This window comes from Barbus barbus (genome assembly GCF_936440315.1).
Source record: "Barbus barbus genome assembly, chromosome: 3".
NCBI classification, from domain to species: Eukaryota; Metazoa; Chordata; class Actinopteri; order Cypriniformes; family Cyprinidae; genus Barbus; species Barbus barbus.
This window is the reverse complement of record NC_136731.1, coordinates 17,007,763-17,033,531: the sequence shown is the minus strand read 5'-3', so window position 1 is coordinate 17,033,531 and position 25,769 is coordinate 17,007,763. Positions and strand designations below refer to the sequence as shown.

The window sequence follows — 25,769 nt, the reverse complement described above, 5'->3', positions numbered from 1 at the left end:
TTCATTTGTCCCAGTAGATTTCCAAATTAATACAGGAAATGTCATAAAATCAATGCTGTATATCTGGGCCCGTATTCATAAAGATTCTAAGAATCCTCTCAGAGAGCTCCTATTTTAGCTTAAAGAATTCTAACTAGGAGTCTTAGCTTAAAAGTGATTCAGGACCAATCTGAGAGCAACTCTGAGTGAGGAAAAGACAAAAACTTTTATCTTAGTGAGGAGGCAGGGTTGACCCCTTTGCTAGCCATGACAGTCTTTTGAAGACTGTGATTGGTTGGTTGTCAAGAAGGAAATAAAAGAGCGCTTTTAAGAGTAGTGTTTATTATATAAACCTTCACTTTGAAATTACAGGCGTAATTTTTCTGTATTCTCTCTCTCTCTCTCTCTCACCCACACACACACATTATACATGTATATATTCTTTATTTTTTATTTACCATACTGTCATACTTAACGTATTTAATAGGAAATGAACAGCGACAGTGCTGTAACAGACCCAAATCATCGCTGCTGCATAGTTGCATTTTTCCAGTTGCCAAATATGTTAATGTAGTGATTCCGTCCATTTCTGGCACTATGGGTGTCGGAGATGTTAGCATGTCTTTAATAAGATCGTTCACAAACATGATCCCTGCATGAGCTAACGTGTAGCGTCTTATTAACTCACTGTCATGCATTGTGTGCAACACATTTCTTCTCCCTCTTCATGTTTCGTCCATTTTCTCCACTGCTAAAGAAACTCTTAAGCCCCTTAAAAGTCCTCGTCCGTACTCCTCACAATTTTGGACCTTAAGACCTCTTTTAAGGGTTAAGATGCTTTCTCAATTACTTTTTTCTTTACTAGGATCTTTTCTTTAATTTTAAGAGGAAACACCCACATTTCTAAGAATTTTCTTAGAATTTTGTTACTAGGAGCAACTCTTAGCACTAAGATTTTTCATGAATACGGGCTCTGTTCTTCATTTACAAAGCCAATAAAATACAATAAAACAGATTTGTTGGGAAATTTCTCTACTAAAACTAAACTTTCATCTTTACATTTTAGCTGTAGCACAAACAAACAAGTTTAATTGTTTGAAAAGCTCAAAATTAAGACTAATAAATAACAATTAGCTTCCCAACTCAAGAGCTAAGTTCAAGGAAAATCTTGTAAATATGATTAATAAGTATCAGTTGGAATGGGTGAAACCCTCCTCACTCTCATTCATATCGCACATTTGTATTTCTAACGGTCACAGAGCCAATAAATCACTATGGAAGAGCTTGTCGTGAGTCAGCCGGTGTTCATTAAGGCTGGACAGTTGCATTACTCTGCCATTCATGGGTCAACTGCTCTCTCCCAAAGGCCTATAGTAAAAAAAAATAATAATAATAATAATGTGTATATATTTTTAAAAAGAAACCATTCATCCGTTAAGAGTCATTTACAGCATGATTACTCTGGCAACTGTGGTGTGAATCAAAGCCGAAACCTTTCTAAATCAGCAGGAGCCACTGAGGAGCAGGTCTAATTCTCATGACTTTGTAATACTGTGTCAAGTTCACCAAAGTACTTAGTTCTTTTGTAACCATAGAGCTTTCGGTTTTGTCCAGTTCAAAGAAAGCTAAATACAGTCAAAGCTTTTTCTTGCCAAGATCGGGTCTGACACAACTTTCACACCACGTCACCATGTTAAGTCACAAGGACAGTCCCCCGGAGCAAGCAGGGGCTATGTGCCAAAACCAAGAGCACAACAGAGATTTGCAAATGCAGGTTTTTAATATGCAACTTGTTGGCTAGAAATCCAGATGTGCATCAACTAAGATTAACCACATTATAAAAAAAAAAAAAAAAAAAGACAAAAAGTGTAAAAATAACATCAAAAGAGAAGAAAAGGAAATAAAATAAAAGGGTAAAAAGGAAAGATAAAATGTAAATGATTAAATTTAAAAAAAATGTATAGTCATACTTCAGATTCCTCCATTACTAACAGTTTGTGAACATTCATACACAGAGTTATGAAAGACACATTATTGTAAAACATTTATTTCAATGAAACTGACATTAAGTTTCTTATACTCTTTTAAAGCCAAACAGCAAATTTTGACAGAAAGAGGAAATGTTTCAATCAGCACTAAAAGAGTCTAAAAATCTTTTTTGTTGATAGAAGGTATGACAAACTTGAACCTAAAAAAAAAAATGTTTTTTTGTATTCATAACTGGCAGTAGAGTGGGAAGAGTATGTCATTTTCATGTCATTTTCTTTAAACATATCATTCAGACCTTCCCTACTTTAGAGCAGTCAGGGGACTTGATATTTTTAAAAGAAAATGAAAGGTCGGGGATTGAAACTGTGACTGAAATACTAAAAAAATCTAGTCAAAGATCTGTACTGATGTGATCGTCACATTTATTCCATTTGGCAAGTACTAAAGTAAAGCTGAAATAAACATCCAAATCCACTGCCATCATCTCAAACCCTGTACTACAAATATATTTGTAAATCTAAAATGCTCTTAAACAACAGTCTGAACCCCTTTCAGGCAACAAACATGATGAATGAAGGTCAAACAAGTAGCTTGTGTGTTCAGGGTGACATACGCAAGGATGTTTTGATAAGACGTCAAGTTGTGCTTGTGGATTTCATTTCATGGAAATCACGTACAGCCTCGTCCTGACACCCACCGAGGAAGACCATTACATCATTCTGCAATGTCCTTGGACCAGATAACCAGCTTTTCCAACCCGAGAACAATATTGTACCCAGCAGGAAACTCCCGGTGAACATGCAAGCTGTTCAGTGGACCAAAGTTAAGCTTGCAGAAATGGACTTATGGAAAATTAAAAGTAATTATAATAACGGGCTACAACAGAATAAGACAAGAGGACCTGAATGAACACTAGACACAGACTGGTGGTTGGATGGTTACTTACAGATCCAAGTCTCTATGATATTCTGTTCTCTTCAATGTAACACTGCTAATAACAAAACGAGTCACACTAAAACATGGGGCGACAGCTGTGGGATCCTAAACTGCATTTGGGACCGGAGCTGTCGCTGTGACATCAACTACCGCAATGTTTATAGCACTGTGACAGATCATCCTTGCATATCCTACAGAAGATAAAAAAGAGCTGTCAAATGTGCTACAGACTTAGTATATCATGATCTTAACCCAAGGCTGAGTTTTATCTGCATTTACTTCCCTGTCGCTTTAAGTTTATCTGCCATATCTTTTCATAGTCTTCAGGATGACTTCTTCCCTGCTTGGCAAGAATCGGCAGTGTGACTGTGGGTCAGCCAGTGTTTGCACTGGCATGATGGTCCCACTGTGGATTAGAGAGAGGACTCTTCCCCTGGTGGGCCACTGCTCAAACCCCTCGTCCTGCTGTGCTAATATCCACTAAACCATCTGCGTTGTCTTATTCCTGCAGAGCCATCTAGACTCAGAGCTTTCTCAGAGAGAGCTGCGAAATCAAAATCTATTGCTGTCAACTCTCAAATGTTGCTGTAAAAGTAAAATTAACCATCATTGTTTAGAACAGATTGTCATTGTCCTTTGTATCAAAACCTGTATGAAAGCACCAAGTTGGAGAAAGTTTAAATGGTAGTAATGAGGATACAGTGGAAAATCTGAATATTTAAGCTAATCAATCACATTCAAGACAGTCCCTGCAAGAAAATAAATGTTTAAAAATGTTTAGCAAAAAATATTTACTGTATGTCAATTTCACTGTATTTTTGCATTAGACATTTTGAACTAATGTTGCAACTGGCTGTTTGGTCCAAATCATGGTTCCTCTGGGGAAAAAAAACTAATGCATTAATTAATTTAAATTTAAATGAAGGGAAATTATGCGGTGTCTTAACCAAAAAAAGTTCATCCAAAAAAGAAAATTCTGTCATTGATTACTCACCCTCATGTTGTTTCAAACCGTAAGACCTTCGTTCATCTTCAGAAACCAAATTAAGATATTTTTGATGAAATCTGAGAGCTCTCTGACCCTCCCATTGACAGCAACACAACTGACACGTTCATTGCCCAGAAAGGTAGTAAGGACATCATTAAAATAGTCCATGTGATAGTGGTTCAACCGTAATTTTATGAAGCTATAAGAATACTTTTTGTGTGAAAAGAAAAAACTTTATTCAACAATTTCATGTCAGTCTTCAAAATGCATTCAGGAGAGTAGCACGAAGCATGTGTGATGTCACATGGACCATTTTAACAATGTCCTTACTACCTTTCTGGGCCTTCAGTTGCGTTGCTGTTTATGCAGGATAAGAACGCTCTCGAATTTCATCAAAAATAACTTAATTTGTGTTCTGAAGAGGAGCAAAGATCTTATGGGTTTGAAACGACATGAGGGTAATTCATGACAGAATTTACATTTTTTATTCACACCATCCCTTTAAGTCATAAGCACATTTTCACAAAAATGAGAAAAACACAAATTTGATCAAGTGTATTTATTTCTGTGATTCAAAGCTCATCATTACTCCAGTCTTCAGCGTAACATGATCCTTCAGAAATCATTCTGATGTGCTGATTTGATGCTCAAGAAACATTTCTTATCATCATACGTTGTGCCATTTTAACATTTTTGTAGAATCCATGCTACATTTTTTTCAGGATTCATTGATCAATAGACAGTGCAACAGACATTTTGTGGACTTCAGTGGAAAAATAAAATGTGACAAAATTACAACTTAAGGTCACTTGACTGCATCTTTGTTTATGCCACAAGAATCTGCAGGTTTGCAGTGATCAATGAGAAGTTTCATTGTGTTAAACGACCATCATACGACTCTATAAGAGTCGTAGCTTATGAGCAAGACTGTTTGGTACAAAGGTTCCTCCCATTAAGATGGTTAAGGAAATGAGCTCATTTAACAAGGACCCATAGAATAAAGGTGATCATGTACAGCCATTAATCCCGCTTTCCCTTCAGAATAATTACCAGCCCAATGAGAAAAAGGAGGACACCTTCCTGTCCTTGATATGATTTACAGCCTCACTCCACATCATCCCTTCCATGTATAAGCAGATCCACGGAAGGCTCTCAATACTTTCCCTAAATGAATCAACAATGTCTTGGACTTGAACTCAAGTATATCTTGCTTGTTTGACAATGCTTCGGTCAAAAGATGCATGTTAGTGCCTAATGGTCAGATGCCATTAAAGCCGGAACAGATACTCTGGTTCTTTAAAAAGCTCTTTAAACTGGACACTGAAATGAATCGACAGCAGATGAAGTCTCAGTCTACTGATCTTCTTAGCTTGCAGTGAACACGGCAGATAAAATGGCAGTTTTACACTGTGTGGACATTTACTAATGATCAAAGCCGCCACTTGCCAGCAGACAGGCCTGTCTGACTTTACAGGCAACAAAAAGACTCTGCCTTATCCATAACTGTTTCAGACAACCCAAATAGATCTACTGAAGTCTTTCACATTTGACAAAACTGCTTAATTACAAGTAGAAAAATGACTATTATTTTGCTTTGAAATGCCGTTTTTTGTCCTTGTCCCACAGCCCTGTTATTTTCAGAGGTTTGTGTGTCATCCGTCTTGGACTTTAAAAATATAGCATTGCTCAGGGACAGCTGTTGAGCCAGGGCTCAAAAATAGCTCTTTGTTTGCTGTGCCACTAGAACAGCATGTGCTGGAATAGTTTTTTTTTTTTTTTTTTTTAAATGATGGGATAAAATAGTGACAGCAGTGATCTACTTATCACTTAAAAGGGAGAAAACTGAAGAAATGAGAAGAGAACGAAATGAATTAAGCACATGCTGTTACATACACACAGTCCATTATGAAAACTAATGTGCAATGAGTCATAAAGCATGGAGTGCAAATTGGATCATAAATGTAATAATTACATGACCGCCTCAGGTCCTATTGCGTAGGATTATTCAGTGAATATATTTATACAACGTGCCCTGAATACAAATATAAATTAGTTTTAATTATACTAGTAAATTTACTTAAATTTCTATTTTAATATAAAATGTATATTATATTTGGCTGCATAATTTACTTTTATTTGCATTTTAATATTATGTAAAGGTCATTTCAGAGATATATACATTTTTTTTAAATGATTACATCTTTCTCTTTATATGAAATGTCTTCTTCTCATGAGAAATCATTGACAGCAGGGAAAAATAATATATCATAGTCTAACACGTCATGACCCAATCAAATCCTGATGGATGAAGTTCCTTCCAATATTAATTTGCAATTAATATTTTATTCAAAAATAGGTTAAATCAGGTCACCTAAAAAACAGATGCCAATCCAAGCAAAGTTCTCCTTCCATATCTAATAATAATTTATAATTGAAATAATTTATGCATAAAACTATTTTATACAATACTATATAATATAAATAATGCTCACATCTGTTACCGAAAGTAAGTGTATTTAAATTTTAATTAAAATGACATTTTTGTTCTGTGGATAGAGGTTTGCAATGACATGAGGGTGAGTAAATTTATACATTTTAAAAACCCTTTGAGCTTGGCTATAAAAGTATGAATTTACCCAAGAAACTGCCCAATTTTATGGCACCAATCACAGCTGGTACCATTACTAAATTCATTACACCCGTTAAAGCACCACTACTTTAAAGGGGGCATATGACGTTGCTAAAAAGAACATTATTTTGTGTATTTGGTGTAATGTTTAAGATTCAAAAAACACATTATTTTCCACATACTGTACATTATTGTTGCTTCTCTATGCTCCACCTTTCTGAAACGCGTCGATTTTTACAAAGCTCATCGTTCTGAGAAGCGAGGCGTGCTCTGATTGGCCAGCTATCCAGTCCGTTGTGATTGGCCGAATACCTCAAGCGTGTGACGGAATGTTAAGCCCCTTACCGTATTGTGATGCAGTGTCCCGGCGCGACGACACAAAAACAATAAAACCCATTATAAACCAGGCATTTGTTGCATTCAGTGAGGACATAATTATTATAATGACTCATACGGAACGTACTTATAGGCTGTGAGTCAGAAGCACCAGACTCTCCTTCCGACTTTGGAATTACCCCACTTTATAGTGTTCACAGCCATTCATAGTGTTCACATTGTAATTAAATTTTGGAGGTGTTATGCAAATCGTCCTACACAGCGACGTAGACGTGGGGGCGTGTTTGAATGAGCCGTTTTAGGAAGGTGTGGCAGAGTCTTCACTTTTATAAAGAATATCTCTTTGGGTTTGAGACTTTAGTCTTTGCAACTTTATAGATCTTATATGCACAAACAGCTTGTAACACTCCAAAGAGAAAGGAAAACATGAAATCGCATCATATGACCCCTTTAAAAATTTAAGTAAAAAGACATCTAGTCATCCATCCTGACCCATCTCTACTATACATGTCAGAATAAAGACACTGAAGTCAGGAAGTTTTACACAATGTACAGTCGTGTTGTATTAGGTGTGAAAAGCCGTTAAGCAGTACAAAGCAGAACAGCAGCTATAAAGGCCTTTGCTGAGACATGCAGTTTGAGAATCTTTAGTCCAGCACACTCCATTCCTGGAAACTCTTTGGCCGCATTCCCCTAAAGAAAGACATCCATAACATCCCTCTTTGTGTGTCACAGATAGAGAAAGAACAGTGTCACGGTCTGCCACCCACTCAGGGATTATAGTGAGGCAAGGTGTTATGTGAAGGCATAATATCCCTCTTAATCTTCCCTTTTTTCTTTTCTAAAGCTTATGCCATGAGGCTGCACTAATGTGTCAAACATCAATCCCGCCGGCCACGAGAGGATACAACTGACCATCGCTCTCATATATTCTCAGGCAAACCACGTACGGCTGCAAGTCAAGAAGCAGAAAGCACCAAAAAGCAGGAAAAACTAATGCATCTGCGCTATGATAGCTGAGGGGTCATAACTCACTCTTTCTTAAAGGCAGGTTTCAAAAGTAAGATAATTTAGGGATATATTCAAGACATGTTACAAGGGCATATGGGCACAATTCAATAATCTGTAATATTTGCTAGAAACATTATGCTCCAGTGGACAACCAAAAAATGCCATGAATGCATTTATGAAGATTAGATCCTCTCATTTTTCTCACATCATGGTGCCTGTAATAGATTAGCGCTACGTCTCAGCAGCAGTCGTCTTAATAGGGCAATAGATAGATTTGCATGATCAGCACTGATCTAGAATGCAAGGCTTGATAAGTAAGGACTCTGGTTAGACTAACTAGCTTTGATTTGAAAGAAATGTACAGAGCGTCAGTGAGGAACTGCTAATTAACAACGCGATTAAAAAGCAATCAAAGTGATGAACTAACATCAGTGTTCTCAGACAAGCTCAGGTATACGACGAAACTGAAGTTAGTGCAAAGATGGGGGATTTATGTAAATGTCACTCATTTGCATGCAAATGTGAACTGACATTTTTGTGGTCACGTTAAACACCGAAGCACCAATGCGTGTTTAATTTTGCTGACGTGGTAAATTTGATGGCACAGTCGTCAAAAAAAATCTTGCCTTACATTTCATCACAAGATTAAAAAAAAAAAAAAAAGACTCAAAATTAAGACATTAATTTGCACCCAAAAAAAATTAATCCTATTTTTAGGACCATTAAAGATTTGTGATGTGTTGCCATTTTTATGTTCATGACAAATAAGCAAAATCAAAATCTCATTACTGTAATGCAGAAAAAGTTTCTTCACATTAATCTCATAGAGTGATGAAAATCTTCCTTTCCAGACACTATTTTATTTACTTTTAATCAGAAGAAACTAAATTCTGTATACTTAAATATTTTAACAATATTACATTATCATTTTAATAATGCATTTAACACTTAAATAATGCACTGTTGTTTTAATATTACAATTATAAGAATACTTTTTTTTGTATTGCTGTAACAAGAATTGCCAAGTACTTGGTTAAACATCCTGTGGCACAGATTTTCCTGGTCTGATAAAGCTCAAAGTTGGTGGCTCAGACATTTGGGCCCTATGGACATTCCCCAGACTCAAAATTGGTCAATTTTCCTCTCTCACAACAACAGAGACAGTTGGAGGTGAAGGTGAGGGGAACAGAACAGCCCCAGCAACACTCGGTTCATAAACCGGGTGGATTAATATTTCATAAAAAAAAAAAAAAAAAAAAAAAGATTATTTAAGGGAAGTCCAGAAAGAAAATGAATGATGGCCTTCTAGTCAAACAATTCAGAGTTTCATGGCTGCGTATAGAAATTATCTAATAAACTAAACCCAATTACAGCCAAAACACAACATATATAATGTCACGGCATGTGACCTCATCTTAAAACTCAACAGGAGATGACAAACTGAGCATGAAGGGGAAAAAGCTCCACATCTGTAAGGCAAGCACATATTGGCACATATTCTAAAATCAGCATAATTTCCTGTGGTTAACACGCAGTAAGAAGCTTATCCATGCGATGAGATTAAAAAAAAATAAAAAGTTGAAACAATGCTTTTTATTGGCAGACAGGACAGCCACTTCCCTCATTTCTAGAGATGAAGGAGGGTGGAGCAGATTGGAATGAATCAGCACATCAATCACTGTTGCGATGCTAAAGCAGAGGAGGAAATCGCACCGGCATCTTGTGCTGTAGCTCTACGTGAATTTCAAGGGCACTCAAGAGCCTCCTGATATGCGTGGGGCGAGGAGTCTACCGAGATTACGCAGAAGTATTAAGTGTCTAGTTTGTCTTTCTTACCATCAGCCGGTATGAGTCCAGCACCCTGCCGAGACATAATTGCAACAAGGTGCGTGTGTTTGTAACGGGCGCTGCTGCACTCACCAGAAACACTCTGTAGGCATCTTTGCGTCTTACGGGACCCCAGCACGACTCGGTGTCGTTGTATTTCACACTCCCAGCACTGCACGAGTGATTCCCACTGCGAGAAGGCAAACAATTAGACACTTCTGACCTCTGAAAATCCATTTCAGGAGTTTATAAAACTACTATACCAGGAAAACTAAACGATTCAAACTCTACAAACCATTTATAAAAATGACCCGGTTCATCAGCATTGTTTACATTCTACTGAATATGATTATGTTGGATTACATCTGGGAACATTGCACTTGCATTGCTTTCTATAGGAGGGTCAGAGAGCTCTCAGATTTAATCAAAAATATCTTTTAAATTTGTGTTCTAAAGATGAACAAAGGTCTGGTTTGGAACGACACGAGGGTGAGTAATTATAGGGCAGAATTTTCAGTTTTGGGTGAACTAAACTGAACACTTGAAATATAGTGCACCAAAACTTTATGGTGCTTTATAATGTTTTTGTGCCTTTCATGGGGCTTAACAATAACACAGAATAGTATAGCTATGCACAATATCGAATTTGGATCGGTCTCGTCTGACCGATACCCAATCTGGCAGAATACGCCAGTTCTGGATCCCTAATAATAATATAAAGTTATTCTTATGTTTACTTTATAAAAATTTGTGAAGATTTCACAGCAAAAAGACAGGCACGTCTAATTTATCAAATATGATAAAGTAGATTTTATAGGATGAAGGCCTGTTCACACCAAAATGAATGCTCGGCACAAAAATTTGAATTTGATGTGATTTTTGGTAATTTTGCAATTTATCTGTACAAACCACTGAGTTAAAATAGCAGACAGGTTCAATGAAAAATGGCCCCCAAAAAAGATGGCACGTTGATGGCAAACAAATGTTTGCATTGGTTCGAACAATGAAATGTGATAACGTCTGCCATAAGAAAGCTGAGTTTTTATGACTGATCAATTTTCTCGATCTGCAACTAAAATGAAATAAGTGATAATGGTTGGACGAATTTTAAAATTCAAAACATGAAGCTGATGTTTCATTAATTAATATCTAGAACAAGAACAAGATGGGAGATCCTGAACTCACCATGCAACCTCCATCAGTGATACAGGTACAGCAGCGGCATAAATGGCCAGGTCTCCATATAGGTACACGATGATACAGATGTAGAACATGTTGACGCCAACTGCGGAAAGAAGCATCGTTTGTCATTCTGAAGATTCATGGCTTTACATAAAACATCACTTCAAATACAAACAGGTGGAGAAGTGACGATGAAGATGGGCAGCATCATTCCCAAGAAGATTCCTCTGATATTCTTCCCCAACAAACGCACGTATAAATCATCCTAATTAACGAAGCAAGCACTTCATTACGAAATTCCCGCTGCTCTTCTCTTCATTAACCCCACACTACTCTTCACCTGTTCCTCCATCCATCCATCACTCAGTCCCTGCCAGTTGGAGATGAGATGGAGAGCATTCAAGAGGAAACACAGGGGCTTACCATATCACACATTCATCATCACCGAAGCTCCTACGAGGTTCTTGAACAGTCCAACCGACCAATAAGCTCATTACTCTAAAGTCGACTACAGCTAACAGACTATTAAAACTAGTTTTAAATCAAGAAAAAATTAACATATACTCTTTTACAAGCTTAATTGAGTCATATTTTCCTCCACATAAAAAAGCAGCAAATGTTGCTGTCTGTTCCAGTTCGTTTTACGAAGATGAGTGGAGAAAACCTGGCAGAAACCGTGGGAAATTATAAATGCAGAATCGGTTGCTGTGCTTATTTTACAATTTGCCAAGCTAAATTTATAAAAGGAGAAAGTGTGAGCATGTTACTTTAAATATTGCGGTTAATTAAGAATATAATTTTTAAATCAGTTCCAGTATGTTTTACGAAGCTGAGTGGCAAAAACCTGGCAGAAAACATTATGAGCGTAAAAATCACTTGTAGAGCTTATATTTCAAAGCATGTTATTTAAATATAAAAATATTGGGGTTAATTAATAATATAATTTTTAAAACCAGTTCCAGTTCATGTTACAAAAATGAATGGCAAAAACCTGGCAGAAAACAAAGGAAATTATGAACACCAATACAGGCAAAGTGCTTATTTTACAATTTTTTAAACACATTTTCTAAAAGAAAAAGTGAGTCTGTTACTGAGGTTTCTGTATTATTTTTTTAACAATTTATCTGAATTAAAATCCAAACTTCTTGCTTCATTATGCATATATAAATGTAATAAAGAGATGCAATGGTAACTAAAATGCATGTCAATTTAGATACGCTAATCATTTTTTCATGTTATGGCTGATAACTGGTAAATGGCATAAACAGTATATTACAATTCTAGAATATTTTTTTCTAAATACATTTAAAATCAAACACTAAAAAATTAAAATCTATTGTTTTTAAAAAGTGAATTTGGGTAAAGAATAACTAAGTGAGGCAATCTAGATATCAAAACAGGAAAAAAGTGAGTTTTATTTATTTATTCACTTTTTAACCCCATGGAAAAAGTGAACATGGGCAAAATTAAAAATGGCTCAGGTTGTTCCTTCAACTTAAGTGAATGGGATTTTGTTCTAGTTTTATCCACCAGCTAAGAGTTGCAAGTCCAAGCACTCTGAAAAGTAATCGCACACCTCTTCTCAATGAGCTGCACGATTTAAGGTATAAATCATACATGTAAGAAACAGAGAAAGATGCACCAAAGTTTAACACTTATGTTTAGGGGTCTGAAAAAAATCCCCATCATGAGCCAAAAATAATAGTATTAGCAAGCACACCCAAAAACAAAATCAATCATCATGAACCAATCTATCCTCTGTGACATTATCAGAAGCTGACTTTTTCTCAACCTGGTAGCGTGAAGGTTACTGTGAAAATCCCTGATAAACCAGCGGCCATGAAGAAACCTGTCCAATGAAACGAGGGAAAGCTAGGCTTCCTGTTGGTAATTTCAGACCAAAGCAGATTCACATTCCACTTTAACCTTAAATTGCAAACAAATAGTCGCTGATTATGTTTTCTCTAAAAACAACCTTCCACCTGCCTGGACAATCCTAAAGTCCATTCCCAAACATTAAAGCCTCTAAATACAGTTGATTTTGGCATATAAAAGACGGTGGTTTCTTCCCGCTGAATGGCAGCTCATGGATTGATCACCCCCATTTCAAAGACTGCGTTGAGCAATTGCACTAGCATTAAAAAGGCAGCAAGTCCTAAGACAGGAGGGCAAATGAGTATTATATTTAAAGCTACAATCAATACAAAAGTCACACTAACTATACTAATCTCCTTCACAGTGAGTTATGCTTCAATTTACTACATTTACGATCAGAGTCTGCTATGCTGCTCCGGTAGTCATTAGTTTCTCCCAAGTGCACCTCAAAAGCGGCCACTTCACTCCATCCCACAATGGAAAAGGTCAGAGCAAAGCGAGCTATTTTAACACATCACGCTTAATAATGAAGAGGCGACAGGGCGTGCATGTGACGTCCGTGCTGAGGAAACACTAAGCTCTGAAGCTACAAGAGTGTGTTTGTGTTCATCAAACGTGAGTGCGTGTAGCACTGGTTTGTTGGAGGATGTAACGAGTGCGACACCTAGTGGGTTCCATGCGCCTTCGCATGCTGTGGACGTATGGAACCAGGGTCAGAAACAAACCTTTCCATTATAGTGCAATATTTGCCACCTGGAATTGATTTCTGGGGTATTTTGTATCCTTATAAAGGTCATTTTTACAATGACTTCAATACTAAATGTTTCTGTGTTGCCTTTTATGTCAAATACTACTTAAACGGTTACTTCAATTAATCAGAATACTATAGACTACTACCAATACAATTCTCTCAACATGCATCGATCATGGCATGTTTATTTGCTCCAACTGTTTAATGCTGCTCAAAGATGGCACATTTATACGACAACTGCATTATGCTGTATAATGTAAATAGCCTAAATAAAGCAAATTAATTCCTGTTATTTTTTTTAATTACAAAGAAGAACTGCATCATGACAAACCATTATTTTAGTTTATTGCTCTTGTAATAAAGCATCCAATAATTCTTATTCATTTTGATTCATAAAAAAAGTGGGAAGCTTATATTCTTGTAAGGCTAACTCAGACATAAGTTGAAGGGATAGTTCTATCATTAATTACTAACACTCACGTCGTTCCAAACCCATAAGACCTTCGTTCATCTTCTGAACACAAGTTAAGATATTCTTGATGAAATCCGAGAGCTTTCTGACTCTGCATAGACAGCAAGGCAACCACCACGTTCAAGGCCCAGAAAGGTAGAAAGGACATCTTTAAAATTCTCGTAGCTTCATAAAATTACGGTTGAACCACTGATGTCACATGGATTATTCTAACAATGTCTTTACTACCTTTCTGGGCCTTGAACGTGGTAGTTGCCTTGCTGTCTATGCAGAGTCAGAAAGCTCCCGGATTTCATAAAAAATATCTATAGAATTTAAATTTTTGGGTGAACTAGCCCTTTAAGAACAGTTTATGAATTCATTTACATTTTACGCATTAGAAAATCACGAAAAGCAAAAGTCAAGAAAATTAAGATTTTATATTGGTTATCTTAGTAGTTTGAAGAACAAAACAGTTATTGAAACTGGAAATGAATTCTATAGAAGAATATTCCCCATCACTGAGGCAGTCCATGACTTCAGTCTAGCGTGAGTTATGCACACTCTGAAAAACTCCTGTTATAGTCACTGAAGCGGTCTACACTGCAAAATTAAACTTTAGATTGCATCTACTCTTATGACGAAAGAATTTGCGAGAGTGCAGAAGCACGAGTACTGAAACTCCTGCATTTTCAGATGATTTCTTCTTCACAGGTGACACCTCTGATTGGCCATCGCATTCATTAGCTCAACAGAAATGTGTGTGTGATTGGTTATAATGCTCAACGCTGCAAAATCTGTAAAACGTGAGCAGGTCTAAATATACCGTAACTTTCTTCATTTTCACATTTCACATTATTAACAAGTTGTAATAGATACAGGTTAATTATGTAGAGGGATTTTTATCCCCTTGTCTTGAATTTGTGGAGACTTTTATTAATTTTGGTGGCATTTTTACCCCCTGGATAAATTTCCGACCCTGTATGGAACAGAGCAGCAAGCCATTTATGATGTCCGTCCTTCGTTTGATGGTTTGGAAAAGATGCCAAAAGCAATGCTGTTGAGATATTACAAGGCTGCTCTGGGCACTGTTGAGTCAGCCTTTGTGCGTAGTGAAATGATGCTTAGGGGGGCAAGAATCCTCAAAATAGGAATCCGTATAAATGACACCTCTGTCTGTGGTTCAAGGTGAACATGTCTTCTTGATATTCATCATAAGATTCTCATTACCTGGGTTCTCCATCTTTAAGCAAGCCTCTCCTTTCCTTACATTAAAGTAGATAACGGATCTCGAGTGAGGTAATTACAACCAAAAGTTATTGTACTAGTTCTAATTACACCTCATTAGCAGCCAATAACCTTGTTCACTGTTCACTTCAAAACTTGACCTTCGGAAGCCATCTTTTAAGGCCTGTTTAATAGCCTTATAAAGCTAAACATCTTAACTGAAGATTACATTGTAGCACATAATGATGCAAGAACTCTTACCTTTATTAAAAAACATGGAGGCCATTTGTCCCATCTCGACTCTCTCGACAATGTCAAAGTGGTCTATATTCGCAGCACGCTCTGTTATATCAGATGACAAAACCAACAGTGAGCTTAAAATTTCGACATTGCAAATCATTATATTCACAAAGACACAACACAACACAAACAGCACTTACGGACAGAGAGAATGGGCCGCGTCTCGACGGGTTCTGAACGTCCCCGGATAACAACATCATCATCTGAATAGTCCGAGCTGGAGTCGCTGTCGTTAATCTTAAAATGGTTGTGACCACAAAAATGGTTAAATTATTGAACAAACATGCTCATAGCCAAAACCCAAAAAGTCTAGGTTTTTTAAATAATGCGAGAAAAATCTTTTTACAATTTCAAATAAATGCTGTTCTTTTGAACCTTCTATTCATCGAAGAATCTTGAAAAAAAAAAAATAAATAGCAGCAGTTCACACAAAAATATTAAGCAGCACAACTGTTTTCAACAATACTGTTTCTTGAGCAGCAAATCAGCAACATTAGAACGATTTCTGAAGGATCATGTGACACTGAAGGCTGGAGTAATGATGCTGAAAATTCAGCTTTGCATCACAAGAATAAATGACATTTTATATTACATTCAAATGGAAAGCAATTATTTGAAATTGCAATAATAGTTCACAACATTACCAATCAAACAGTAGTTCAGAATTCAGTAAAAACAGTAGTGTACGGCTTCATAAGACTTTGAAAAGTTATTTTGCCGCTTGTTTTGTTATTTTAGGAACTCTGCAGCACTCATCCCCATTGACTTACATTGTATTGTACTTTCATTCATCCTTATTTCTTTTGTGCGGTAATAACACACAGGTTTGGAAGAACATGAGTAAAGGATAACATCTGTTTTTTGGTGAAGTGTCCTTTTAAGACAATGTTCTATATGACAGAGAGGTCGTTCTATGAGAAAACGTTTGATTATCGCCTCAGTTCACTCAGCTGAAAAGCTGTGTGCACTATATAATGTGCCAAACAAAAACAAAGGTAGCAATTTGTCATGCTAAACTGTCAAAATTTGTCATGGCACGCTTATTCAGTATAAACATAAGAAATGCACAACATATGCTGTTGCAGAAAAGGGATGATTTATTAAATGTAAATTTTGCTTTTAAAGTTGTATAGGCCCATTTATTGTTTGCCAGAGAGGTTTTCTATATTCTGTTTGTAATATTGAAATGGACTAGAATCATACTGAGCACTGGCCTCGTTCTGGGTCTGCTCCAACACATAATAGCTCTATTTTAGTACTTCTGCCCTAAATGGCCCCGTTTCATTCACTGATAGGTCAGTCTCGTTCAAAGCTTCATCGACTTTCTGGCTTGATTACCTGCAGTGGGACGTGCATCATTTCCAAAATAAGTGTAATTTTCATAGGGAATGACCGGAGACTGAATAAGAACATAATGTTCTTATTCAGCTGGCATTAAACTGATGCAGTTACTAACCTCTTCCTGTTCTCTCCTCTTCCAGCGCAGCTGGGCATTGGCAGCGGCCATGGCTTCAATCACAAATGTGGTGGTCATGAAACTGAGAGAAGACAGAAGAGATAAAAACATGTAGCATGTCTTAAAAAAACAAGAATAAGGAAAAACACGATATAGAGACAAGCCACTAGCTGGTATCATAAAGACAATCCTTAAAGACAACATAAAATAAAAAAACAATTGATAATCACGATCTTGCACATTATTTTAAAAACCATATTTTTTTTTTTTCTTTCTTTTTTTTTACTAAATGCAATACATTTCCCCATCTGAAATGATCTATGTTGTGGTCAATAGGAAAGGAAAAAAAAAAAAAGTAATAACCGATAATATCTACTTCAAACAGAAAATTAAATACATATTTTTATGCATTATTATACACAAACACACTTTTAACTATATCATTCAGTCCTAGTGCATAATATGCAACTGTATGTCATACCCATCACATCCATCTCCTCTTATAACCAGTATTTAAAGACCACCATTGTCTGGTCTCTTTCAGTGATATACAGCTCCATCCTGTTTCATCTAAACACTCATAACTCTCCCTTGGGCTCTGTCAGTGACTCAGACAGCTGGCAGGTTGGCAGAGGTGATAAATGTGTTTTGATGGCCACAGCACCAGCAGTAGCAGGGTTGAGAAGTCAGCTAAAGATGAGCGAGAGAAATAGCATGCAAGAAAGACATGGCTGTGCTCTCACCCTGCACACAAAACGAGGTAGAGAATTAAACTTCCCAAATTCATGCCCTAACTACATGCAAATTGGGGACTCATTCTAACCCTGTTTGGCAAACCACAACAAAGAATATAGATGGAAATCTAATACGCACAGCCTGATATGTGAAACCCCAAAATAAGGGGGTAATACGCACTTAAGACTCCCAATAAGAAAACAGCAAAAGAAAATAGACCAAACCAAGTGGTTTCTGAAAACAAATTATGCTAAATGTTTTCTCTGAGCTTTACTTTCTGACCCATTTTTTGTGATGACTTTTTAAGTGCATTTAAACCTTGATGCACATGAAACAAGTTTCCAAACTCTGACTGAAATATAAATGCAACATGGACCAAACGTCCTGTTTTGACTTAACACATTTTATAAGCTCTTTGTGAGTTACAAGCTGGCAAAGCAGCATTATTTGTACTCGCATACGAGTGCATTTAGACCAGCACACAAAATATATGTCATAAAAGCGGTTCAATCAAGTGTCTTTTTCTGTCTTTACGTTCGGTGTTAAAAATGACAGTGTGAATGCTAAACAAACCAGGATTAAATAAATCATTTTCTTTTTTTTTTGTTCTGGACCAAAAGAACCATAAGAATCAAACTGCAAGTATAAACACATCCATAATTTACTGGTATCAAGGTGATTTGTAGTGGATGTATGAAGGCAGTTCTCCTCAAAGATGCAATACTTATACTCCAATTATGTGCATAGTAATCATTTGATTGAATAATTGATTCCATTATATTGCTGTTTGGCAATGTGAACCCTGGTTTATCACAGCATTAAAGGCCTATTTACACTAAGGAATTTAAGTTTTAATTTTTGTTCTATTTTTGTGATAATTGCGAAGTCCACACCACAACTATAACGATATTATCACTGGAATTACTGAGATATCATCATTAGAGTTATCTTTATTGGTGTGAACAGGCCTAAAAATGCTTAAAGGTAGGGGTGGGCGATATGGGAAAAATATCATATCACGATTTTTTATAGAAATATCACGATTCACGATTTTTATCACGATTCTTTGTTAGTTTTACTATTTTGGTTTTACAAGTTGTCTGAGCATTACAGCCAAACTAGAAAGACAAAGATGCATGGCAGATATTTAGGCCAAAGTGGGCGAAGATAAAAAATCTTTGTCATTATTTTATTTTTCTTATTAAAAAATAAGAACAAAGATACACATTACAAATACACATAATATACAAATAAAACAAACAGTGCTTTATTTCCAGGTACAATAGGTGTATTTAGCAGAGCATTCAATGAAATTGAATGAACAAATATAAAAATAAAACACTAGATAGACTGATTCCTAAAGCAACTGTATTAAAGTTTTTCAGTCAAGAATAGTGAGTGATTTTTCTCTTTTGCGTTTTGTTAATGTTAAATGAATAGTTCCCCCACAAATTAATATTCTGTCATCTGTCTGTCAATTCTGTCACAATGTTGTATTTTTATATCATCATTTACTCAAAAGTTGTTTTAAACCGGAATGAGTTTCTTTCTTCTGCTGAACATAAATGCTATTTTGAAGAAGGTGGAAAACCAAACAGTTGCTGGTCCTCAGTGACTTCCATAGGATTTTTCTTTCCTACTATCAAAGTCAATGTGGACCAGCAACTGTTTGGTTTTCCACTGAGTAAATAATGACAGAAATTTAATTTTAGGGTGAACTATCCCTTTAATGACAGTCGACAGCACGTTTAGTGTCCTGTCCCTTTAAGAGCTGCACGCATCTAATATACAGGCACGCATCCGTTTCTCTCTTAACTATTTACTTTCATTTTAGAGATAACCAACTGAGTCTGTATGTAAACCTTGTGTGTTTTGACAGTATTAGCGCAAAATATAACTTAGTTGAGTAATCAGGCGCTGTTAGACAGACTTTTTAGTGCGCGTGCTTCAGGTGTATGCGCTCAGAACAAGCGCACGTCAGACCAGCGCGCGAATTAAACATTTAACCAGCAAGGCTTGTGTGCAAATAATGTACTTTTGCGATCGCGAATAAGTGCAGTGTCCTGTCAGAGTAACTCTACTGCTATATGTCGTTTTGTACAGTATATAGAGACGGCGGCGCCAGAACTGTATTTGACAATGTGCGCGGTAGCGCGATACTACGATATTTCTTAAAAAGCAGATCGTGGAGACATTTTTATCGTCCACGATCAAAAATCGTCATATCGCACACCCCTACTTAAAGGGGTCATCGGATGCCCATTTTCCACAAGTTGATATGATTCTTTAAGGTCATAATGAAAAGTCTATAACATACTTTGGTTAAAATTTCTCAATGGCAGTGTAAAAAACACCTTTCTTACCCTGTCAAAATCAGCTCTGTTTTTAGCAAGCTGTTTTTAGTCCATGTTGCTTTAAATGCTAATGAGCTCTGCTGACCCTGCCCCTCTCTTCCATGGGGTGACGAGCAGACTGTAAACTTCAGCCATGAAACTGGCTAACTAGTACATTATTAGGAAAGGCGATTTGCAGAGATTCATAAAAAAACATTATACTCATTTCTTCTGTAGATGAAGCTGGATCACGAATGATTAAATGATAGACTCATTTAGGCAGATCGGGATCGGCACATTCCTTTCAAAACGGAAGTAACGTTAATCCTCTGCATCTTCAGCAGCTCAGATGTCGGGAGTAAATGACGACTGCTATATTCATTATTACATCCAACAACAAAACACCCCAATCGCTTAATCGGAGACATCTTGTCGTCCCCTGCACCAGAGTCGACACAATGGCAGACATCTCTCAGTTCACTCAGGGCGGGTCTAAGGTAAGACGGTCTTGTCAATCAACTATCGTGGGAGGGGCCTGTGCAGAACTATGTCATTCTGACAGGTACCTCAGAACAGCCTGATCTGAGAAAGGGGGTTTTTAAAAAAAAACACTGGGTGGATTTTTATCATTATAGGATGGATGTGTACACACACTTCCAAAACACATTTATTTTCAAACAACTTGTAAAGTGAATTTTGCATCCAATGACCCTTTTAAGGCTGGTTTACATTGCTCACCAAAAAAAAACAACTAACAGGGTTTAACATAGAGATACAACAAAACCCAGCAAATGATGGAAACGATGTTTGCAGTCTTAAAACCCTCTGATGGTTTTCGTTTCTGTCCACACTTGTTTTTTTTGGGGTCTCCAGGGACCCCAGACAAAAACATTTAATTTTGTAACAAGGTAATAGGTTTTTTTTTTTTACAAATGTAATTTTACTCTGTTTGTTAATGTTTTTACTCAACATTTGTGCAGTTTTTGGAGGATTTATGATATCTTTTAAATTTCTATAAATAAATAAATAAACATTTAAATAAGCTTTTTACAAAAAAACAGCATTTGATGTAAAATTCACTTTATAAAAGACCCAGATTTCTAACTTTCATTCATGGGGATAACATGGATCATTTTAAATGATTTAATGTAACATTTATACCCATTTTTTGGAAAATGCAGTTAAAAAAAACAAAAAACAAAATCACTTTAACCACTAGATGGCTATAGAGCTCCACTATATGCTATTTGCTATTTGAGAGACCTGAAAGATATCTTTTCACAAGTTGGATTCTGTTGGATTCATATATAAATATTATAAAATCACAATTATAACAAAAATAAAATATTTTTTGTCAAAGTTTAGTATTTTTTGTACTGAAAAAACCCCAGTTTTTCAATAATGTTACATTATGATTAGAATCAAACCTGAACAAAATGTTACAAAGAGAAATGTTGGAGTCTTAAGATTTTATCATTTATTTCAATTATCTATTTTTAATATAATTCTACAATTTTAATCAACATTTCAGTTACTAACTGTAACAGAACAAAAATGAACAGAAATGAACAGTTATATTACATATGACCACATGAACTGAACAGCAAAAAAATGTGTTCCTCTATATGTGTGTGTGTGTGTGTGTGTGTGTGTGTGTTGTGAGCAATATAATTTAGCATTGTGGATGTTTTTTGCATTGGTGGAAGTGTGCCACTTTATTTGTGCCATTTCTGTCGATGTGTTCTGCGTTGTTTCTGATTTTGATGATGAATTTTGTCTATTTTGATTGCGGGGTCTCCAGAGACCCCGAAGCCCACGAGTGTCACAAATTTTGTCACGCTAACATAAAAACAGATATCATTCCAATTTTTTTTTTTTTTTTTTTGTAGCTCTACAAAGTGTTGAGAGCCGTAGAAGTTTTCATACCATTTAGACAAAGGGAACATTTTTTTTAATTTGAGCAAAGTCATTTGCGGGTCAAAAAGACCCCGCAAACCATCAGAGGGTTTTAAGAAAAAGTTCACCCAAAACAATCCCTTTGTTGAAACTCATACAGGTTTGGAACACCTTGTAGGTGAGTAAATTATGGCAATTTCTAATTTTTTAGTGTACTATCCCTTTAAGATAGAAAAAGAGAAGAAAAAGAAGAAGGGGAGTGTGATGGATTTTAAAAAAAAGTCTAGAGGGAGAACATACCTCATAAAAGCCAAAAATGAGATGAGGGAGATGCTGACAACCCAACCAGCTGCTGCAAAGGCCTTGGGCATGGTCAGGGCACCAGTGCCAACAATTAGATTGAACATGTACACCAGGCCAACCTACATGAACACAAAACAAACATGTCTATAGCAGATTCAAAAGTTTTCAGAGATCACAGATGCATAGAAAATGTATTCACACAAAGGGGCTGCATTACACATCATCTATCGGCCTATGTTCTCTGTTCTACTTCCTTGCAAAGAGGATGCGTCTGGAATGCATCACCATCATGCAATTCAATAAGCTAATGTTTGTGATAACTCATTTGAAATGCACTGCATTTTCTCCCACTTGAGTGCACAAGTCACATATCAATATAGTCTACTGTAAATTAGTCATGAGCTTGACTAACAAAATTTACTGTTGATTCCATTAGAAACTGATGAGCACTTCCCTTATTGATCATCTTAAAAAAATACTTTCCATTTACCAACGTGAGCAAAACAAAGCAGATAATGGACATACTGCACACTCAAGCTGACACATTATGTACCTTACTGTAAACTTACTCATTTCCTCTTATTTCAAGAGGATTCTTTACGAAGAGTTTTCAAATGAAGGCAAATGCTTTTTTTTTTGTAGTAGTAGTTAGGAGCAATAAAATTACTCAGCATTACAGATCTTAAACAGTCTACAAAAATTACACATGGCTCCTAAAGCCACTTTAGTTAAAATGGTTTTTAATAATTTAATTTGTATTTTAATTTTTTTAATTATTAAGGTAACTACAACTTGAGTTCTCTCAAAATTCAGATTCTCTCAGAATTTCAAAATTTATATTTTGTACAAATTTGGAAAATTGTAGCGCTCCAAACTGGGAAAAAAAATTGTTTTTGGTCCTTATACTGCAGGTGCGTAGAGCCAATGGAATACTTGAAAATAGACAGGAGGGTGGTTGGCCGCACACTGATCCACTCAAGACTGAAAAAGTCTACAAAAACATCTTTTTTATTTTAGAAATTGCATTGTGCAAAAAGTGCAAAGTGCATGCGAGTTAAAAATAAATGGACACGAGCAAGCAAGCTGACGTTTCAGCACATTGCTATCTTCAGTGCTCCAGTTTCAATTTCAAAATAAAAAAGATGTTTTGTAGACTTTTTCAGTCTTGAGTGGATCAGTGTGCGGCCAGCCACCCTCCTGTCTATCTTCAAAATTTATATTTTGCAATTTGGTTTTTGTTTCAGCCATGGAATAAATTTTTTTATTTTTTTAGCAAATTCTGACTTTTTCCCTCGCAATTCTGAGTTTATATCTAACATCGTCTCAGAATTATGAGACAAAAAGCCAGAATAATAAGATATAAACTCTTTTAATCGTGAGATGCAAATGATCTTCCACAGTTTTCACACTTTGACTGCTAGTTTTAGTTCAAGAGTTTATAAAAATATCTTTAGTGCGGTTAAATTTAACACATTTACTCTGTTCAAATGTCTAGCCATTTTTGGTTTACGTGAAATGAGCTCAAGTAAACCACAAGACTACATGCAAAAAACAAAGTAGTCAGCATCATGTGCTGGTTTCTGCTGGTTTAAACCATTCAAGCATGTTTCTCCTGCTTCCTAAGCTTTCATTTCCTCTTTAAATGTGTAACACAAAGTGAACTGTTCGAATCACATGACTTAGTGACATAAAGGCACCTAAAGCCCTTATGACAACTGTTGTTAACTTACATTATCTGGTTATCAAAGCCTGAGAAAGGGTGAAAACAGAACTACTTTTCAGTGGTGTCAGTCACTGCTCTTAAAAAATGACAGGTTCTCAAGTCTTGAATGATTTCATGAATGCAGGTAGGAAGCATGTCACATGCACGACATGACAGTTTCCAGTACCACGATACTGTCACAAGTGTGCAGAATAGTCCAACTGACCAGTGTGTTTATGTAAAGTAGCTCAATCAATATCAACTCCGTGTACAACAACTTGGCTAAATGTAATACTTACAAATGGTGAGTAAGGCTCCCCTGTTTCTGTAATGCCCCCAGCCATCTCGAAGAGAAATACACAACTCTAAAGCCTGACAGATTACCACCCTGAAGAAAGAAAAGACTCCTTTAATAGTGAAATGCACCACAATTTTGCCTGAGTAACATGACTAGTGTCAATCGTTGTTCATGCTTTATTTAACGTTATATTCACTCAATGGTCGCAGATTTAATAAGCATGTACTGCAACTGCTTCACGATGTTTTGTGTGACTTTCACCATATTGCTAAAGGAAAAGGCTCACCTGTCACCGTGCGTAACGTTAGGTTTGTATAACGTTAATAACAGTTCGTTAGAAATGAGCGAGACTGTTTTCTTGTAAAGTCCTCACGGTCAGCGACGTAAAACAAAGTGGTGCGCACCTCCTCATTGTTTCATGAGCGGATAATTAAGACAGACTGCAGAAGTTCTTCTGTTTGGGAAAACATATCCATTAAACCGTACACAAGACGTCAGCAGGAAACAGTTCCTGCGAAAAGGGCGGGGCGTCGCAGATCGGAAGTGTTTGCTGATTGGTTGGTAGGATGCGGTGACTTTATATGAAAAAGACGCTTGCAATGATTTTACAAGTATTTTAAGTTATTCCAACATGATTACTTTAATAAGCAATGCACATGTTTAATATTATTTTATTGCAGATATCTTATCAGTGCACTCTGATCACTAAGACTTTACATTTGTTTAAACAAGTGTCATGCTCATCAAGGACAAGAATCAAATTTAATCAAGATTAATATTGTGAAACCTAAAATAACGGTTTTCTGTTTTAAGAAGATGGGATTTATTCCTGTGCTGGCAAAGCTGAATCAAGTCTTCAGTGTCACATGATCCTTTAGAAATCATTTTAATATACTGATTTATCATCAACGTTGGAAACAGTTATGCTGCTAATATGCTATATATGTGTGCGTGTGTGTGCGTATATGTATACATGCTATCAAACGATTAATCGCATCCAAAATAAAAGTTGTTAATAAATGTACACAACATATATTATGTAATATAAATACACACACACACAGTATATATTTCGAAAATCCTTGCATGTCTATATTTACATTAATATAATTTGTTATAAATATTATATAAAAATATTTTTCTGAAATATATACATGCATGTGTATTTATATGTACAAAATAAACATACACATAATACCTAAACAAAAACTTATTTTGGATGCGATTAATCCTTTAACAGCACTAAATATATATATATATATATACAGTGGTGTGAAAAAGTGTTGGCCCCCTTCCTGATTTTTTTTTGCATGTTTGTCACACTTTAATGTTTCAGATAATCAAACAAATTTAAATATTAATCAAAGATAACACACGTAAACACAACATGCAGTTTTTAAATGAAGTTGTTTATTATGAAGGGAAAACAAAATCCAAACCCACATGGTCCTGTGTGAAAAAGTGCTTGCCCCCTAAACCTAATAACTGGTTGGGCCACCCTTAGCAGCAACAACTGCAATCAAGCGTTTGCGATAACTTGCAGTGAGTCTGTTACAGCGCTGTGG

The 25,769-nt window shown here is 36.1% G+C and overlaps 1 protein-coding gene across 2 annotated transcripts in view; it reads right to left on the bottom strand.

Moving 5' to 3' along the window:
* The window catches only part of LOC306845370 (transmembrane protein 104-like), a 45,445-nt gene extending 20,685 nt beyond the window's left edge, over positions 1 to 24,760 (bottom strand). For both annotated transcript variants that reach the window (XM_079378130.1, XM_079378129.1), the window contains exons 1-8: positions 24,491 to 24,760; positions 24,206 to 24,294; positions 22,202 to 22,323; positions 16,938 to 17,019; positions 15,622 to 15,718; positions 15,443 to 15,523; positions 10,881 to 10,980; positions 9,789 to 9,885 (exon numbers count right to left, since the gene is read on the bottom strand). In XM_079378130.1, coding sequence (XP_079234256.1) covers positions 9,789 to 9,885; positions 10,881 to 10,980; positions 15,443 to 15,523; positions 15,622 to 15,718; positions 16,938 to 17,019; positions 22,202 to 22,323; positions 24,206 to 24,250 — 624 coding nt within the window. In that variant the 5' untranslated portion in view covers positions 24,251 to 24,294; positions 24,491 to 24,760. The remainder of the gene's footprint in view (positions 1 to 9,788; positions 9,886 to 10,880; positions 10,981 to 15,442; positions 15,524 to 15,621; positions 15,719 to 16,937; positions 17,020 to 22,201; positions 22,324 to 24,205; positions 24,295 to 24,490) is intronic.
* Between the last annotated feature and the right edge of the window lie 1,009 nt (positions 24,761 to 25,769).